This window comes from Belonocnema kinseyi, chromosome 2 (assembly GCF_010883055.1).
Source record: "Belonocnema kinseyi isolate 2016_QV_RU_SX_M_011 chromosome 2, B_treatae_v1, whole genome shotgun sequence".
Taxonomy (NCBI): Eukaryota; Metazoa; Arthropoda; class Insecta; order Hymenoptera; family Cynipidae; genus Belonocnema; species Belonocnema kinseyi.
In genome coordinates this window covers 56,166,686-56,185,355 of record NC_046658.1, presented here as the reverse complement: position 1 = coordinate 56,185,355, position 18,670 = coordinate 56,166,686, and the positions used below count along the sequence as shown (strand labels likewise).

Genomic DNA, 18,670 nt, shown 5'->3' with positions numbered 1-18,670 from the left:
TATCCCATCCACACACTACTCCTTTCCCCTGCCGAGTGAGTCACGCCTACCCCGAAAGGGAAATGGCTTAATGGTGTAATAATAATAATAATAATAAAATATCTTATTTCACATATATTTTTGTCAGTGAGTACAGGTAAATGCTGGTATTGAAACGACAGCTTTTTTTTTCGTGAAGCAATCAAATATGTTTCTACGGCGACACCTTCTCGACTTTCAAAAATACATCGCCCGCTGGTGAATACATAAAATTACGCGTTGTAGGCTTCACTATCATTTCAGTTTTGTCGCAGACGCTGAACTTATACTGCTGTATAATCTTAATTAAAGCAAGTTTTACTTGTAATAATCCAAATCGTTTACCTACGAAAAAAAAAATTTCATTAATTATTAAACTCTAGAATCTCTATTTTTTATCGAGATTAATAAACATTTTCCGATATTTTACCCATACATATCCTAGGACCTTCACCAAATGGAAAGTATGTAAAAGCGTTTCTTTTGGCAATTTGATCAGAGTCAAATCTTTCAGGTCTGAAATCTTCTGGATCAGGAAATATGTTCGAATCATTCTGCAGACCTAAAACAGGAATAATTACATGCATACCCTTCGGTATGCAGAAATCTGAGTTTGGAATCTTGTAATCCTTCACGCAGACACGGTTTAGAAAAGGAATTATTGGATACTTCCTCAACGTTTCTGAAACAAAATATGATTTTATGAGAAAGATTGGAATTTCAGTAAATAAATGTTTTTTTTTAATTTCCCAATGGTATTTAATTTTTGCGAAGAATTGAGAACGATAGCTATGTTTGGATTAAATCTGATTGTCGGCCATGACTTTCCAGTAAATAAGCTAAATGGGTTACGTTTTCGAAGAAATATGAATTGTGTAAATAAACTGGGGAGATTTAATTATATTTTTTGACTGTTACAGTCGTACTAAAATTGGCATGTTTCCTAGTATTTCTATGTTCTTTTTCTAACATAAAATAATAATCGAATGGCGTATTAAAGAAATATCCCAGACGTCCCGTGTAATCCGGCTAAAAACGCCACGGTAAACTGATAGGATCCGGCTTCAAAACGGGCCGGGATCCGGTCGGGTAATTTGGCCACAAAGTGGTTAACAAATGTGGCTTCATGTAAGGAAATTGTTAACTTGTTTTATCTTTTCAGGCTCATCGTAAAGAATAGGGTGAACTTTAATAGTCAACTCAAGTTAACCAATTCTGGCGAGAACATTGGAGGAGAATTTCAATCCCTGATAATAGAATCTGCGAGCAGTTTGGAAACCACGTTGTGATTTAAAATTAGGAAGGAAAAAATGTATACGCGACAGTATATTATAATTAAAAATAATAATTATCCCCGCACTAAGCAGGGCTTTCAAACTAATTACTAATAAAAGGTTGATTTTAAGTGCGCGTCTCGATTTTATGTGCGAACTTTGGTGCAATGTGCATCTTTGTGCCAGGTGCGAAACTGAAAATGACAATGCAGACGCCAGGCGGAGTAGGCGCAGTACATTGCGGTAAATTCGAAATTGTACAGATTAAACATTGTCTGAAAATAGAGAAGTTTATAAAAATTGTAACATTTCTACTGTTGCGCATAGCAGAATCGATAAAAATTTTATTTAAAAAGTTAAAACATTCGAAAAAATTTAATGTTTTTTTTTAAAAGAATTTAGGAAAGCTCATTTCTGTTCCACGGATGGAATAAATCTTTTAATTATACTTCTCAAATAATAATTCATTTAGCATCCATAATTACGTTTTTTTATAATGTCACGGCTCTTTAAAAACGTGTAATTTCTATAAAGACATTAACCTGACCAGTGCCCGGTCAGTTCCCGTTCATGAGATCTAACCAGGCTCTCGCCCGGTTTCTGTCCATGAAACCCAGCCAGGGGTAGCCCAGCCGGGATCCAACCAGAAACCTTATTGAAGGAGGGCCAACCGGGAAAATTTCTGCACGGGCTACAACGAAAATAAATATATTTTTACATCTACAATATACCTGATACGACTTCATGAAGATAAGGCAATGCATTAACGTCCTCATAAGATATTTTATTCTGAACATCTAACTTTTCCTTAATTTCTTCACGTAACTTATCTTGAATTTCAGTATTGAATGCCAATTCATGCAGACAATAAGTACTTGTTGAAGATGAAGTCTCATATCCTCCCACGAAAAAAATAAACGCTTGTGCGCAAGCTTCTGACATACTGATAGTTTGATCATTTTTCACTGAAAATAATGTGTAATAACATCACTTAGTGTGTTTCTTTAAAAAAAAAGTCATCAGTAATTAATTTAATTTATTTGAACGCTCAGAAAGCAGTTGGAATCCACATTCGTACATTATGAAGTACCTCAGAATAGAATATATGAATGAATTAGAATGTATCTAATACGCATATATCTTCTAGTATTGGGGCTAAATGTCAAATTCAAGGTTTTAACAAGGAGAGTTCTTCTTATCTTCGATAAAAAAAATCGAAAAAAATGCATTAATTTCGTTTTAAAAATTGTCGAGTACAAAGGGTACACCAAAACAAAGTTAGCATTTAGGGACGAACGTTTTAAATGTCCTCGTAAATAAACCTAGCCTAGTTTTCCTATATTTTAATAGAATACAATCTTCTTTCTTTAAATGTCTCAAATGAGTACAAGGGAAGGAAAAATGCACCTTATTTTGATAAGAATGAGTCTAGACAATTGTTAAAAAATAATTTTGTTATGTGTGAAAAATGAAAAGCAGGTTGGGGAACAGATGTTAAAATTAGTTAAAAACATGAAAGAAAAGCAATATTGAGGTGAATGTTTTTCTTCATGATGCTTCAGCTACTAGACATCATACACAACTGTTTATATATACAAATATACGTAAAAGTCCTTAATTTTTATTATTACAATGGATATGAAAATGTGATTTGTGATTTTAGTGGAAGACCTTTGAAAACAATAAACATCTCAACATACCTTATACTTATTTATTGATAGGAAAATAAACTTGAAGCTTACCAGCCTGCCCTGGTCTACCCTATTCTATAAAAATATGAATCACCGAATTTGCGCTAATTAATCACCTAAGAGTATACCCCTATTGATTGTATTTTAAATTTCCTTTTTAGTTTTAAGGAGGACATAGATGACTTGAGGTACTTTACAGTTCGTAATGAGATTTTAATTGTTTCTTTTAAAGATTGTTAACATACTATCCTTTTAAAAAATACGTGGAAGATCTATAGTATGTATAAGTTTAATAGGATCCCGAGTACTTTGATGCTGTTTAACCTCCCCATCAATAATCACCCTAAATTGAATCTTTTGAGTCTAAAATGTACGAACTTCATGAAAATAAAGTAAAAATTATTTTTCACTTAGGTTAATTGAACTTATTGGTCATCTTAATGGCTTAGTGCACACTTAATTAACAAAAATATTTAATTTCAGATTTAACCTAATTCTAATTAATGATTTATTTATATATAAATCAATACTTCTTTGTATTAAACAGTCATGTCCCAGGCGGAAAAATTATGTATAGATTCTATATAGTGTGAAGTTCTATAAATAGTTCAGTGACATCTTTACTAGTTTTTTGAAAGATGTCGGATTTAATTGACCAAATTATTGAATTTGTTTGAAGAAATTTTTCATTGGCATTAGGGTCTTATGGAAATACTTAATTCTAAAACATGCATTTCTTAAATTATTAGATTGGCAAACGTTTCGACCACGGATAGTGGTCCTCCTCAGTGCCAGATATAAGATTTAAACATATCTCTCCTTCTCGATCTCTTTCTCTCTCTCTTTTACGGTCAGATTCCTCTCTGTATGGTCGTCCCGTTCCGTCGCAGAAGAATGAGGTGATCGCGGGGAAGTATATCACTTCGTAATCCCACAAACACAAAAATCACAAAAACGTCGCACAGAGACACACGCTTAAAGTTTGAGATGAAGTTAATGGAAAGAAACACAAAATCAACGATTGAGAATTTTTATGAAACAGAATTTCTGTAAATTTAAAAAGGATAGTTTTCGACATAAAAAAATTAGAGACATCCGCTCCGCTTCAAATCACGAAGAAAACTGAAACAGTATTCACAGAGCTCATCCAATTTTATAACTTACGGGGTTCAAAGGAACGTTAATTTTTTTCTTAGCACGCTCTACACCCAGTAGTAGCCGTTCTTTGGGTTAGACGTGCGTTCGATAGCGCTAACAGCACTAATCGACGTTAAACGATGCTCTGGGAGAACCGAGGCACAGTGGAGGGGAGAAAATGCAATTTTTTCTTTAAAAAAGCCCAGAGCCTTTTCTTGTGGTCCGGTCTTCATTTTTTTCATAATTAAAGTGCATTCAGTTTTCAAGAATCTTCACCTCAACATTTCTGCTTGCTTCTTTTATTTATTTATAATATTTGCACTCGAAGTATGAAAAATGTGAGGTTTATCCTCGAATTTTTTATGCTGCAAAAACTGCTTAACTAAACTTGAAATCATCTTAAATCGATTTGTGTCGAATTACAGAATACAAATAATTGTTTACTGATCCATTTAATTGTTGAAAACAAATGTAATAAGGAAATTGGCAAATAGTGTTATTTATAGCATAAACTTTTTTTCTTTTTTGTAAAACTACTTTGCGTTGATGCAGGAACGACATTTAAATAAAAAATAATTTGTTTAATTAGCAAAAATCATTGTTATATTCAAATTTTGTTGAAAATTGTTTCAATATCCTGTTTTGCACAACAACTAAAAAATGCTTTCATACGTTAAATACGAGAGTGAATAGCCCCTCGGCTTTAACTATTAAAAGGGATGTAGCCGTAATTCTACCTGAAAATTGAGATGACCGATTGCCGGTTTCCCTTTAGGAGGCGACAATCGTAGTGACCACGTGATCTCGAAATTTGTTTCGCTTTACAACAGCCCGCGTGAAAAAAGTTTGCATGGCTCAAGCATGGCAAGACACTTGGAAATATCTGGCTGAAGCATGGTTTACGGCTAAATGGCAGTATGGCGCAAGCCTCACTCCTGTCCGTTTCCCATGCTTAGGACATGTTAAACACAAATGAATATTCTTAAGAACATGTAAGTGTCAGAGAAAATTAGCCTGAGTGAAAAATAAAAATATTAGGTTTGCCAATAGCCGACACGTCTCTAAATGGTAAGTTCGCTACCTGGGTGCACCGGTTCGCTCACCAGGTTCTGTAGCATATATTCTACGAGAACTCTTTATGAATTTAAATTGTGCCAATTGCCAAAATGACTACTATTAGTAAATCTATGTTCCGTGTGAATCTAACCGCGCACTAGGTAGTTTAGCACTTATTCTACGAGAATTTTTTCAAAATGAAGATTGCTCAAACAGCCAAAATTACTCAAAATTGTGAGCCGACGATCTGGGTGCATCAGATCGATCACCAGGTAGTATAATACGTATTCTACGAGACCTTTTTAAAATTTAAATTTTGTGAATAATGAAAACAATTCCAGACGGTGAGTCGCCGACCTGGGTGAACTAGGTCGCACCTCAGGTAGTTAAGCACGTATTCTACGAGACACTCTTCAAAAGTTAGATTATTGCAACAGCCAAAATGACTAAAAATTAGAGTCGGCCTGGGGCGTGAACTGGTGCACCCGGGTCGTTACTCACCATTTGGAATTGTTTTCATCATTCACAAAATTTAAATTTGTAAAAAGTTCCCGTAGAATAGTATCAAACTACCTTGGGCTCGACCTGGTGCATCTGAATCGTTGACTCACAATTGTTAGTTATTTTGGCTGCTGAAACAATCTAAATTTTGAAAAAGTTCTAGAATACGTGCTAAGATACCTGGGATAAGACCTGGTGCACCCGGGTCGTCGACTCATCATTTTGAATTGTTTTCATCATTCACAAAATTTAAATTTGCAAGAAGTTCTCGTAGAATACGTATTATACTACTTGGTGCTCAATCAGGTGCATCCGGATCGTCGACTCACTAATGGTAGTTATTTTGGCAATTGACACAATTAAATTTTTTTCAAGTTCCGTAGAATACGTGCTAAACTATCTGGTGTGCGACCCAGTGCACCTGGGTATTAAACTTACCATTTAGAGACGTGTCGGCTTTTGCAAACCTAAGATTTTCATTTTTAATGCAAGCTCATTTTCTCTGACACTTACACGTTCTTAAGAATATTCATTTGTGGTTGAGCCATGCAAACTTTTTTCATGCGGGAGGATAGTATATTTTTGAAAGTTTTTCCACGTCAGTTCTTAAATTGACAGCATTCTCATTATCAGCAATATGACACATTTCCAACATCAAACGTTTGCGATAGTGACATTCATTCGCAAGAATTTTCTCCTTATTAAAATCGAAAAAATGATCTTTCTTAATACTGTGCTTAGTGAGTATTGTTTGTTTGTTAGGGACGAAATAGTTCAAAACGTCGAAGATCAGGTCTTTTATTAGCATTCTGTATGTCGAAGGTCTATCTGAGCGAATTACGAGAGTTCTCGGGCATTATGAAATAACCACGGCGTTTAAAAACAAAAGAGACCTCACGTCGATTCTGAGGCCCACTAAAGATAAATTAAATAATTTGCAAAATAGCGATATTGTTTATGGCATTTGGTGCAAAGGTCAAAATTGCAAAGAAGTTTACATAGGGCAAACCAAACGTCCGTTAGGAGTAAGGGTTAAAGAACACAAGAAATATATAACTAAAGTCCCTAACAAGCAGACACTGCTCATTAAGAATGGTATCGAGAAAGATCATTTTTTCGATTTTGATAACGCGAAAATGCTTGCGAATGAATGTCACTATCGCAAACATCTGATGTTGGAAATGTGTCATATTTCTGGTAATGGGAATGCTGTCAATTTAAGAACTGACGTGGAAAAACGTTCAAAAATATACTTTCCTGTTGGAAAGAGAAACAAATGTTGAGAGCACGTTGGCAGTACAGTTGTCGCCTCCTAAAGGGAACCGGCAATCGGTCATCTCAATTTTCAGGCAAAATTACTGCCACAGCCCTTTTAATAATTAAAGCACCGTTCCTTTGAACCTCGTAAGTTGTAAAATTGGAGGACCTCTGTGAATACTGTTTCAGTTTTCCTTGTGATTTAAAGCGGAGCGGATATCTCTAATTTTCGTTATGTCGAAAACTATCCTTTTTATATTTATAGAAATTCTGTTTTATACAAATTCTAAATCGTTGATTTTGTATTTCTTTCCATTAACTTCATCTCAAACTTTAAGTGTGTGTCTCTGTGCGATGTTTTTGTGATTTTTGTGTTTGTGGGATTACGAAGTGATTTACTTCACCGCGAGCACCTCATCCTTCTGCGGCGGAACGGGCCGACCACTCATAGAGGAAGTTGACGGTAAAAGAGAGAACGAGAAAGAGATCGAGAAGGAGAGAGCGTGAGAGAGGGAGAGAGAGGAGCTGCGCGACATATAAATACTAAGTTTATGCATGAAGACACATTTTTTTACCAAATACTGAATGCCAAACTTTTAATTTTAATTTTACTTAAATCTTATATGTTTAAATCTTATACCTGGAACTGAAGAGGACCCCTATCCGTGGTCGAAACGTCTGCCAATCTAATAATTTAAGAAATGCATGTTTTATAATTAAGTATTTCCATAAGACCCTGATGCCAATGAAAAATTTTATTCAAACAAATTTATAAATGGTATTCATTTGTTTTACATAAAAAATGTATAAAGCAAATGAATATTATATATAATACTACCCACTATGTACAGTAGACTCTACGACACTTCTTTCTAAGACACTTCTCTCTAAGACACATCTTGTTTTCCGATTTCTCCTTCGTTCGCTCGTCCCCACTTCTTGCTTTATTTCACTCCGAACAAGGCAGCATACCTTTTGTTTTGTCAAACTTTTTACCAAATACCTTAACCTACATTGCTAATTTATTTGCGACATGATATTATGGAGAAAATCATTTTTTTCAATGAACTTTTCCAACGGTTTGGTCATTTTTGTTACTAAACAATAATAATTGAGAGTTTCTAAAACATTTTTTTAAAGGAATATTACTATTTACGTGTCTAATACTTGATTTAGGAGGAAACAGCATTTTTTTGTAATAAAATATTAACTGTTCTAATCTTTTTATGATATTTATTGAAGAATAAGAACAGCCAAAAGTATGAAAAATAATTGACTACTCATCTCGAATTTTCAAACGACAAGACAATTGGGCATAAAACCAGTAATTCTATTGTTAATAAAGAGATAAAAAGATATTTTTATGGAAATCAACAAGTTTGACATGGCATTCATTTAAGTAAAAAATAACAGAATCAAATTAAATATGTAGACTCAAGTTCTTTTAAAGCGTATAACGTAGAATACTTCTAAAAAACAGAACCAATGTATATTGTACTCGTCAAAAATCGTTTCAAATATTTTACGACACAGGAAGTTAAAAAAAATATATATTCAATTAATTGTTTTAGATTTAAAAAGATGTTGGACCTTGAATTATTGGACAAGTGCTAGTGATTTTTATCGAAGACATCCTAACGCGTTCCTTTAGCTGAATCGGTTAGGGCGTTGGGCGTTTGAAAAATACTCAGTGCGTGCGTGCGATCTCGGCGGGTTCGTTTCTTCGTACTTGCGGATTTTTCAGTACACTATGCTTTAGCGTCATAATCAAAAATGCTATTAATAATATGTCTAAAACATAACTGCGAATATCCTTAATATTTATATCACAGATTTTTTTCTGAGCTTTAAAAGAGGGACTAATTTATTTTAAATACGGACCCGACTTCGACACTAAACGTGGTAAAACGGCCGATTTCGGACACTTTTAGCGTCAAAGTAGGGTCTAAATTACATTGAAATCGCTGCTTATTTAGAACCTACCTTACAGCTTCCATCCCCTAGTAAGGCAGGACTTACGGCTTAAAAGTAGAGCCTAAATTTCGACTCGGGATAGCACGAGAATAAATATAAAATGTCTATCGATACCAGCATGACTAAAATAAAGAATTTAGCGGTTGGGCGCAATAACAGACAACTTGTATTTTTAAAAGTCACTTGATTTATAAAACATGAATTTCGCACATTTTCAGAATGTATGTTTTTCACATTCCACAGTAAATCCCGGAGACATTTTTAATCTGAAGTTTAATAAATCTTGGGAAACAATTGATAACTACAATTATCCGACGTTGGGTGATTTTAATCTGAAGAGGGATAACATTTTTTATATATCGTATAATTTGAGTTATCAATTGTTTGCAACATTTTTATCCAAATTGAAATAAAAAATATGCCTAGGTTTACATGTTGAATTTGGAAAATTGTGTCGTTATCCAGGATATTTATTTGGCTCTATGATTCTTTTACATAACAATAAAGATTTATGCAGATTTTTTAAAAGATTTTATTATATCATTTACGGTTGACGTTTCTAAGTTTACTACAGTTTGATGAAATACACTTACGATTTATTTTATTATGAAACAATAGTTATTTCTATAGAGCTAGTCACATAGATGAGTGTAGAGACAGTTGGTTTTTTACTGTATTTCGTAAATAATCTTTATTTTATAAAATATTTGAAATTATTTTACACGCATTTCCGAATTTCTTCAAGGTTTTAGGTTAATAAAATAATTATTAAAAATATTTGCGCGCAAAGAATAAATCTAGGGGGCTTAGTTGAACTTTACAAGTTACAAAATTCAGATTAAAATAACATACAGGTTAGCATTTTATTAAGGAAATATGCGTAAAAACCTCGGCGAACGTATTTGATGCGAATTTGAGTGACAAGGTTACATCTTTTTGAAAATTATTGAGAAATTTTTTTTTGAAAGTCCTGAATGTTTCTTAAAGTTATTAAGCATGCAAATTTGAACATATATCTATAGAAATTCTAGAATAGCTCATGGAAATCTCCCTATTTGAGCACGATATTTTCAAATGAAATACTTCCTGATCGGAATCACTTCTAGTCTAAATTTTGTTTGTGATTGTTTTATTTTGGGACACTGTCTACTTGAAAAATTTAACATTTGGTGCAACAAAGCTGTAAAGTTAACGGTGAATATTAATTCTGATGTTAATTTTAAATCACTGAAACATATAATTTTGGAAAATATCATATAATATATTCTTGTTCAATTACCAGATTTTTTGACGTTCTTTGGCTCATCAGTTACAATTCCTCCATCATCTTCAAGTTTTCCGTGATCCATAAGCGGAATCAATAGATTTATAAAATCTTTTCTATTCACACGATTAGATCTTCTATGTGTTATTACATCTAAGAATGCCGTGTTAAAAAATCGGGAAGCTTCTCTAGAAATCAAAGGTATTCTGAGAATATCCAGCAGGTTTGAAAAGAAAAACGCTAGGGACAATCTGACTGGATTTATAGTTAGAGCTTTTTCTCCATATTTACGAAATTCTGCATCTGGATTTTTAAAACTATTACAATCGACACCGAATGCAATCGATGATATCGTATCTGTTGTATATCTGCATAAGAATAAAATTATAGTAGGAAATGTTTGAAAATATTTAAAATAATACTTTCCCATAAAATGCTGCCATTGCGCAATAAATTAATAACTTTAAGCCTTACCTGCTTAATAGATCCTTCATCTCAACTGTACTAGACTTTTCAATGGAAGCGGCTAAAGTTTTTTTAAACTCTTCTGCAACTTTTTCAACCAAGGAAAACATTTCTTTTATTTTCCCAGAGGTAAATGTTGGTGTAAGCTTTGATCTAAGAAATTTCCATTCTTTACCAGGCATGAAGAACAAATGCCCCGATATGGGATCTACATCGTTGTTATAATACAAACCCCGATCGTGAAAATAGGCGAAATCCTTGACTATGATAAGCCGAATCAATTCAGGATCGTTAATTACTAAATGGGGTATGTGAAACATGTACATGCCATGAAAAGGATTGGATTTGAAACGTTCATAGCTCTTTTGGATGAGTGTTCCTACAAATAAAAATACATTTTTTGTTAAGTATGGCAAACCATAATTCTGATTAATATAGAGTATTATTAAGGTCTCTAAAAAAGAGTAATCTTCATAAACTCATTCTTCACTATACCAATGCATTGCTTTCCAAGAGCTGCAGGCAAAATATTCCCCACAGGTATTATAGGTTTTTCGTGAGGTACACCGTGCTTTTTCCAATAATTGAAAATAGAAAATTTGAGATATAAGTAAATCCCAAAGACAAATGCCATAACCCAAAATAATTTTAATTGAAGCATATGCTGTATGAACTCCAACATGATGATCTGAAAGTTATATTTTTCTTATTTATTTTTAAAAACTACACTTTTATAAATTACTTTTGTATAAAAATTTCAACTTTCTTTTAAGTAATTTATTTGCTTATCAGATCTATGGCATTATCATTGAAGGAAAGATGTATCGTGCGAAAAAATTCTTCCATAAATAAATAATAAACTAGTAGCTGGGTCTCTGATATGAGAAAAAATGATAGATTCCATGGATTTCCATATATAATAATATGTGAACTTTGAGAAAGAATTGACGAACTCAAAGTGAAAATTCAAATGCTGCTTACTACTTTTTTATTAAAAATTACAACAATTTTATGAATCTTTGGGAAATATTTCTCATATATAACAATACAGAATCAAAAAGTTCCCTTTATATAAAGCAATGTGCACTCTACAGGGTAGAAACCATTCCTCATGTTTTAGGAGTTGTTTTTAAATTTCAGGTTTATTGAAGTAACTGAAAAATTTAAATTATTGTAAATGGTTTTTGAGGTCGTTGTATTTAAATCTGAGGTTTTCTTTTGAATCACTAACTTGATTATACATTTAATGTGAAAACCACTCTTAACATTTAAGGGGTGCTGTTCACCATTTATATTACACCTTTGCACACATTAAAAAACACGTGTTGATTGGTTTTCATAGTCCTACAAGTGTGCAAAGTCCTATCCAAATCGGTGGATGAATGTTCTATAGGGTCACTTGTTAGAAAACCTTGATGTGAGCGGCTGATAACTTAGATTTTTTTTGATTATGAGAGTCTTTAACAAAAAGTTATAGCTTCTGCCGCCTCTGGGAGCCAATTAGTGACTACTATCGTCGAGAAAACTATAGGCATCTGCCTTTGAAGCTTAACAACTCAGTCAAAGAAAAATGCTAGCGCAACAAAAAAACAGTCATATAAAAGCTGAAAGTGTTCTGCGTAAATGAGCTTCAAAACGTTTATGTAAAAAAATTTTGTGCTTAGCAGACTCAAAAATGTAAAAAACGTAAGGATTTTCGGGCACATTTAAGAACAGTCTAGTTCAGAGCATTATTTCTTATACAAGGGGCGATGGGAAAAATTTGAAAAAATTCATGAGTTTGAGGAAAACTTTTGTGAACTAGTTGCAGTTAAGAAATTTAAAAAATAATAAAAATTGTTGCTTAAAAGTACAAAAATGTGCAACGATATTATCTTCAGTTCTAATACAGATATTAAAGCGATTCAAACTGCAAACTGTAATTGATAGGCTGTGTATTTATTTTCAGTCACCCAGAAGGATGTTTTAATCTTATTTTCTGTGAAAATCGCGATATTTTTAGACATTTTTTTTGTTGGAACACATGTGACAGAAAGCAGGGGGGAGGGCTTTTGTGTTTTACTGCCGACCGCTGCACAGTGGTCTGGAATAGGAATTTACTGTTCATAATCGCCCACAGTTCGTATTTCTTAACCGATTTAAAAGTTTTTTTTAGAAATGCTCAGCGATTAATTTTTAAGAGAATTGTGGTTTGCTTTTTTTTAATTTTTCTCACAGAGCAACAATATATAAACAAATATAGTGACAAAATTGACCATTTTAGCTTTGTGAATTTTTATGTCAAGAAAAAATACAGATAGAAACTCACTATCAGCCGGGATTATTACACATGCATTCATAGAACATAATTATTTTAATAATATTTAACTTGATTATTATAAACATTTTCTATAAACAAATTCTTTATAAACGAGTTTTTCTCATAGCTGAATTGATTTTTCTGAACAAAAGTGATTCACAATTGTCTTTAAAGCCATTTATATACTTTAAGTTTTATCAAACATAAACAATATAGATTGTTTATAACAATTTAGTTAAACAAGTCTCCTAATCGGCCGTTTCCTCGTAGAAAAAAATGTTTTATTCTTAAAAAATTATTAGAGTGACATTCATTGCGGTGACTAACCAACGACATTAAATAAAGAATAATTTATATGATTGTCATAAACAATTTTTTTTAAAAAACTATGATTTATTTTTTTACATGCAAAAAGGACGGTTTTCCACTGAAATTATCCGACAATAAACTAACAGTGATTCCAAAATTGGATATGGGACATTAAATAATAATTTGCGTAATTGTTAATAACAGTTTCTGTTTCAAACTGTCCATTGTAATAACGCTGTACTTGTGTTTTTAGAAGTCACCCATCTTTCATTTGTTTTATGGAACTTCCTGAAAAATAAATGAGAAACAAGTGAAAATAATGTACAATAACTTTTTAACCATTTTTTCATTGATTCAATAACACAAATAAGATTATCACAAAAATGATTGAAGAAAAAATAACTTTTTTCTACGACCAACCGCAGATTGTCACGCATTGTTTAAAAATTGTTATTAACAATTACGCAAATTATTATTTAATGTCCCATTTCCAATTTTGGAATCACTGGTAGTTTATTGTCGGATAATTTCAGTGGAAATCGTCTTTTTTGCATGTAAAAAAAATAAATCATAGTTTTTTTTTTTAAATTGCTTATAAAAATCATATAAATTATTCTTTATTTAATTTCGTTGGTTAGTCACCGCAATAAATGTCACTCTAATAATTATTAAAGAAAAAACATTTTTTTCTACGAGGAAACGGCCGATTAGGAGACTTGTTTAACTAAATTGTTATAAACAATCTATATTTTTTATGTTTGATAAAACTTAAAGTATATAAATCGCTTTAAAGACAATTGTGAATAACTTTTGTTCAGGAAAATCAATTCAGCTATGAGAAAAACTCGTTTATAAAGAATTTGTTTATAGAAATGTTTATAAAAACAATAGTTGTTAACTCATGCTAATTTTTTGTTACAAATTATGACTCTTATGAAAAATATTAGCAACTAGCGTGAAATAAACGATTTTTTCTATGATAAAAAAACACTAATAAGAATTTGTTTATAACAATTGTTTATAATAATTAAGTTAGATATTATGAAAATTAATTATGTTCTATGAATGGATGTGCAATAATCCCGACTGATAGTGAGTTTATATCTGTATTTTTTCTTGAGATAAAAATTCACAAAGCTAAAATGGTCAATTTTGTCACTCTATTTGTTTATATATTGTTGCTCTGTAAAAAAAATTTTAAAAAAGCATACCACAATTCTCTTTAAAATTAATTGCTGAGCTTTTCTAAAAAAAACTTTTAAATCGGTTAAGAAATACGACCTGTGGGCGATTATGAACAGTAAATTCCCATTCCAGACACTGTGCGCTGGTGCCATTCTTCGACCCCTGCTTCTGAATGCTTGGATGGCACCTGGCCATGGGTCGAAGAAAGGGACCAGCGGTAGGCAGTAAAAAGAACACCCCCCCCCCCCTGCTTTCTGTCACTTGTTTTCCAAGAAAGAAAAATGTCTAAAAATATCGCGATTTTCACAAAAAATAAGACTAACACATCCTTACGGGTGACTGAAAATAAATACAGAGCCTATCCATTACAGTTTGTAGTTTGAATCTTTTTAATATCTGTATTAGAACTGAAGATAATATAGTTGCACATTTTTGTACTCTTAAGCAACAATTTTTATTATTTTTTAAATTTCTTAACTGCAACTAGTTCATAACAGTTTTCCTCAAACTCATGAATTTTTTCAAATTTTTCCCATCGCCCCTTGTATGAAAAATAATGCTCTAAACTTGACTGTTCTTAAATGTACCCGAAAATTCTTACTTTTTTTTTACACTTTTGAGTCTGCTAAGCACAAAATTTTTTTACATAAACGTCTTCAAGATCATTTACGTAGAACACTTTTAGCTTTTATATGACTGTTTTTTTGTTACGCCAGAATTTTTTTTGACTGAGTTGTTAAGCTTCAATGGCAGATGCCTATAGTTTTCTCGCTGATAGTAGTTAGATTGACGAAGTGAAATATTTTTCGGCTTATTCTTATCGATGCGGTTATAAGAGAAGGGGACTCTACACCAGGTCTGTTGAACGACCCCCTCCGCCCCAGTAAATTTTCGTAGCCACCCGTAACTATTCTAATGCACCACAAAATCCTAGTAGATATTATCGGGGTTGCATTCGAAATCAAACTTTTGAAGTACACATTCTCAAATTACTTTAAATGCGTGCATATGCACCACCAATTAAAAAAGTTTCACCCTGACAATAGCTGAGTTATTATAGATCAAAAGTTTTTGGGTGTGTGTGGAGGGGGGAGATTGGTGATATTTACGTCAACAATAATGTTTTTTCAAAAATTGGGACACTAACCTCGTTTGTTTCAGACGTGCTCGTATAAGCCACTGTAAATTTCAAAATGTCTATATCAAAAATAAGAATGCGCCAGATATGGACACATTAACTGGTACTTGATTTGATACTGGGCTTTTACAGCTTTGATCATCTTTGTGTTAGGATTTTTGTTATCTGCAAAATATAACATAATTAATACACGATCTTATATTTATTACTTATTTATAAACTATTCTCTCTCCTTTCTGTAATGATAAAACTCTTTAACAATATAAAGTTTTATATATTTCTTTTCATATCTGTGTGATAAATGCACAATGCAAATTTATTTTATTTTTCTAAAAATTAATTGATAGAGTATGCAAAATTTTACGAAAATATAAGACACGTATATATTTTTATTAAATAAATTGTCTCAAATAGGGCACCTTTGATTTTTTAAAGATTCATAGTAATATGATGGAGATATCTTGTGAGTTTCTGCCTCGTTGACCTATACCTTTATAGAAAAACTTTTTTTTTATTATCAAATAAATTTTCAAAATATCAATTCTTTTTAAAACATTCATAGTTTTATGTCTTAAAGGTGCTGATATAATACAGACTCACGGATTATACAGTTAAACCAATTTAGAAATATCAGATATTTTAGATTTTAAATAGAAAATTTAATAAATTATTACTTTTGCTGTTCTCTTTTGACTAGGTTTACCTCTAACTTTAATATATTTTTACTTTTTTTAATTTTATCTAGAAGCACAGTAGATAAAATTTTTTAGGAATGCAATCTGTAACAGTGCACTGTAAGAAGAAGAAGCAAAAAAATAAAAAAAAGGCAAAACCAGTAAAGTATGAAGTAAACTTAATCAAAACAAAAATTACAACATTTTTACATTCTCATCATTTATAATTGAAAAAGTAAAAGACTTGTCCGCAATTTGGATAAAAACGCTACAGCACGTTTATCTGATGAAAGATCAATTTTATCTTACGAAGGATCAAATTTATCTGGCAAAAATATTGATTTTATATATGTGATATGTCAAACGGCTGCGTCTAGGTTCACCGTCAAAATTTCCTCCATAAATTTGTAAATCCTCGCGCTATTCCTTTTTCAAATAGTTTAACTTTATTTAAATGACTTTAACCAAAAAATTATTCACCTGCACTTACAAAATACATATGCTGCTCTTTGATTAGTTCATACTTTACTAGAAGCTCATACGTGCGCGACCCACTGATTTACTTGCAATTATTTTATTTGTAAATGAAGTTTAATATGACACCGCGAAATTCATTTTTTTGTACACCTCTCCACACGGCTACCGTCTCAGGACGCAGAATAAATTATTGCGCAACGCTAAACATTCTTATGCAAGTTTGGAAAAAACATCTAAAATGTCCGTGCGTACAAATTTTTATAGAAATACATGGTAAATGATCTCGATTCGAGAAGATTCCAAATGTCAAGCCATTTCGAGCACTCCTAGCACTTGGATGGCTGACCATCTACGACGTACGACCGGGTTGTGCACTCAAATTTTGAAAACCCGGCTTAACTCGGAAGGTGGTTTTCTGCAGTTTTCCTCTCATCTGGCCAAATGTTTAGGCAACTGCGAGTAATTCGAGTAAACTCGTTAGTAGCTGCCTTTTATTTAAATTGTACTAAAATTCTTACAGACTCTTATGAAATTAATGGAAAAAAATTAATGAAAAGAAATAATTACTGAAACTAATGAAATGGAAGTTTTTACCATAATACAGTTTTAATTTCTTTTTTAATTCTTATTTAATATATAGTGCATACATTTTCTTATAAAAACTAATTTGTTTAAAATAATCAAGTAGTTCAAAATCTAAAAAAACAGTTGAGTTCAGTATTTGTTTCTGAAATTTATTTTAGTAATAAATCATGAGTGTAAATTTGCAAAGTGTCATGGTAAAAAGTGATTGGAAATGCATTCTTTGTTGATTCCGTAAACAAATTAGGCCTATTCTTCAAAAAATGCCCAAAATCTTAAATTGCTCATGAAAGTAGTTTAAATAATAAATCGTGAAAATTTGATTATTATAATTAATCGGAAAGAAGTTCTTAGTTAAATTTGTAAAAAAAACTGACCCTATTCGTTGAAAAATAACCAAATTCTGAATTTTTCATGAAAGTTATTTAAATAATTCATGATTTTTGTAAATTTAACAAATAACTTAGGAAAGATTCATCGCAAAAACAATTTTAACTAATTTAGTTAACAAATTGTGTTTATTAATTGAAAAATACCCTTACTCTCAATATTTTTATAAATTTTGTTTAAATGATTAATAATTATTATAAATTTACAAAGTATGGTGGGAAATGATGATCGAAAGACATTCTTAGTTCATTTAATAAATAAAATATTGCCTCTTACTTGAAAAATAGCCAAACTATAAATATGTGTATAAACATTTTTAAATTAATTAATAATTGTAAATTTTCAAAACATCAGAAAAAAAATCATCGAAAAGATATTCTGAGTGAATTATGTTCAAAAATGCAGCTTGCTCGTAGAAAGAAAACCAAACTCTTAATATTTAAATTGAAATTGTTTAAATAATTAAAAGTTCTGGTAAATTTGCAAAGCAACATAGAAAAGAGTCATCGAATGGACCTTCCTAGTTGATTTCGAAAACAAATTGACTCGTTGGACAAAGGCTAATCTCTTAATTTGTAATAAAAATTGTTTAAATAACTAATAGTTTTTGTACATTTGAAAAGCAGCATAAAAAAGAGTTATTGTATAGACAATCTTACTTGATTTCGTGAAAAGATTACATCGTAGAAAAAGGTCAAACTCCAATTTTTAAATTGTAATTCTTTAAATAATGAATAGTTTATGTAAATTTACATAGCAAAATAGAAAAGAGTCATCGGATAGATATTCTTAGTTGACTTGGAAAACAAATTGACTCGTAGGATACAGTTCAAACTTTTAGTTTTTTGTTGAAAATTCTTGAAATAATTAATATTTTATGTAAAGGGGGAGGGTCGGTAAGGCCGGTTTTTGGCCTAATTTATTTTTGGACCAAAAAATCTGAAAAAATCATGGTAGTATCTTATAAGTATCCCGAGTC

The 18,670-nt window shown here is 31.6% G+C and overlaps 1 protein-coding gene across 1 annotated transcript in view; it reads right to left on the bottom strand.

The window, feature by feature from the left end:
- LOC117182674 overlaps positions 1–18,670 on the bottom strand; it is a 107,994-nt gene that overhangs the window by 71,958 nt on the left and 17,366 nt on the right. The window contains exons 2-8 of the mRNA XM_033375778.1: positions 15,578–15,733; positions 11,133–11,325; positions 10,647–11,016; positions 10,188–10,540; positions 2,024–2,257; positions 449–700; positions 196–363 (exon numbers count right to left, since the gene is read on the bottom strand). Of these exons, the coding sequence (XP_033231669.1) occupies positions 196–363; positions 449–700; positions 2,024–2,257; positions 10,188–10,540; positions 10,647–11,016; positions 11,133–11,319 (1,564 nt within the window). The 5' untranslated portion in view covers positions 11,320–11,325; positions 15,578–15,733. The remainder of the gene's footprint in view (positions 1–195; positions 364–448; positions 701–2,023; positions 2,258–10,187; positions 10,541–10,646; positions 11,017–11,132; positions 11,326–15,577; positions 15,734–18,670) is intronic.